The sequence below is a fragment of the Haplochromis burtoni genome, unplaced genomic scaffold (genome assembly GCF_018398535.1).
Source record: "Haplochromis burtoni strain Fernald_Lab_line unplaced genomic scaffold, NCSU_Asbu1 Contig_327, whole genome shotgun sequence".
NCBI lineage: Eukaryota > Metazoa > Chordata > Actinopteri > Cichliformes > Cichlidae > Haplochromis > Haplochromis burtoni.
Window position 1 is genome coordinate 587,574 of NW_024582688.1, and position 1,600 is coordinate 589,173.

General features: G+C 46.6%; 1 protein-coding gene across 1 annotated transcript in view; it reads right to left on the reverse strand.

The window, feature by feature from the left end:
* Positions 1–441: 441 nt before the first annotated feature.
* LOC121815841 overlaps positions 442–1,600 on the reverse strand; it is a 5,431-nt gene continuing 4,272 nt past the window's right edge. The window contains exon 3 of the mRNA XM_042228502.1: positions 442–1,090. Coding sequence (XP_042084436.1) covers positions 442–1,090 — 649 coding nt within the window. The remainder of the gene's footprint in view (positions 1,091–1,600) is intronic.

Consider the following 1,600-nt stretch of genomic DNA (forward strand, 5'->3'; position numbering starts at 1 on the left):
GCGGTACTCATTACATAGGTTAGGGGGTTGTTATCTGTATAAACTGTGAAGTGTGGGGCATAGTACAGGTAGTCACGGAATTTTTCACATACAGCCCATTTCAACGCAAGGAACTCTAATTTTCCACTATGCAGGTGGTAATTGCGTTCTGCTTGTGTCAGAGTCCTAGATCCATAGCCAATTACTCTCAATTTCCCATGTTGACGCTGATACAGGACAGCTCTTAAGCCCTGGTCAGATGCATCTGTATGCAATGTGAAAGGCAGGCTAAAATCGGGATATGTCAGAACAGGGGGGTTGGTGAGGAGGGTTACCAACTGTTCTAACGCTCTCTGGTGTTTCAGAGTCCACTCAACGTGCTCTCGAGAGGACAGCTGTGAGTGTTTACTGTTTCTCACAGATTTTGGACACTGAGTTTTGCCTGGCTTGGTCTGAAGGAGTTCATAGATTAGCTATTGGTTTAGCTATCCGGGAAAAATCCTGGATATACGAGCGGTAGTAGCTTAGAAAGCCTGCCAGCTTCCTCACATCACCAACTGTTTGAGGTGTCTTAGATGTCAGGGTTTTGACAGCCTCCAGGTCTGCCGGGTCTATTTTGACTCCTTCAGCGGACACAAGCTGACCCACATATCTGACTTCTTGTTTGAAGAGGTCACATTTCTCCGGCCTCAATTTTACTCCATGTTCTTGGAGTGCCTGGAGAACCTTGCGGAGGGTCTCAACATGGTCGTCAAATGTTTTTGCATAGCAAAGTACATCGTCGAGGTATGGGATGCAACATTCATCTCTAAGAGAGCCAAGCATCTCTTCCATGCTCCGCTGAAAAGCAGCTGGGGCATTTGTGAGACCAAATGGGATGCGAACCCATTCATAAAGACCCCATGGTGTTATGAAGGCAGTGAGGTGGCGAGAGCCCTCAGCTACAAAACCCTGGTGGTAAGCTTTTCCTTGGTCTAAGATGCTAAACCACGAGTACCCACCCAGAGTATCAATCAGATCCTGTATCCTGGGCAGTGGGTGTCGATCGGGAACAGTCTTTTTGTTCAGAAGGCGATAGTCTGTGCATAAGCGTAAACTGCCATCTTTCTTTCTGACACAGACAACTGGGGCGGCGTACGGGGACTGAGACTTTACTATCCAGCCTTTTACCAAAAGTTCTTGTATGTACTCTTTAACCTCTTTAAAAAGTGGCTTAGGGATGGATGAGTAGGTTTTCTGAACAGGGATATCATCTTTCAAGTTGATTGCCATTTGCAAACTGGGTATGCATCCTATATCACTACTGTCACGAGCAAAAGCCCCTGCTTCCTCGCAAAGCATTTTGTTAACTTTTGCCTGTTGTTCCTCATTAAGATGGCTGATGTCGACAGGAGGCTGCCATAGGGGTAAGTTGGTATGAGTAGATGTAGAGGTGGCACTGTTGGCTGTCACTGTGGGCTTAGATTCTCCTAGTGAGTCCATTGTAATCACCTTCTCAACAGAATGAATACTGCCAAGGGCTGTTTTCCTTGGTAGTGTGATGTTATGTTTTGTGTTGTTGCCCACAGGTACCTCCACAAAGGGCCTCTTGGTGCTTTGCACTTCAAGCAGTCCTTCACAG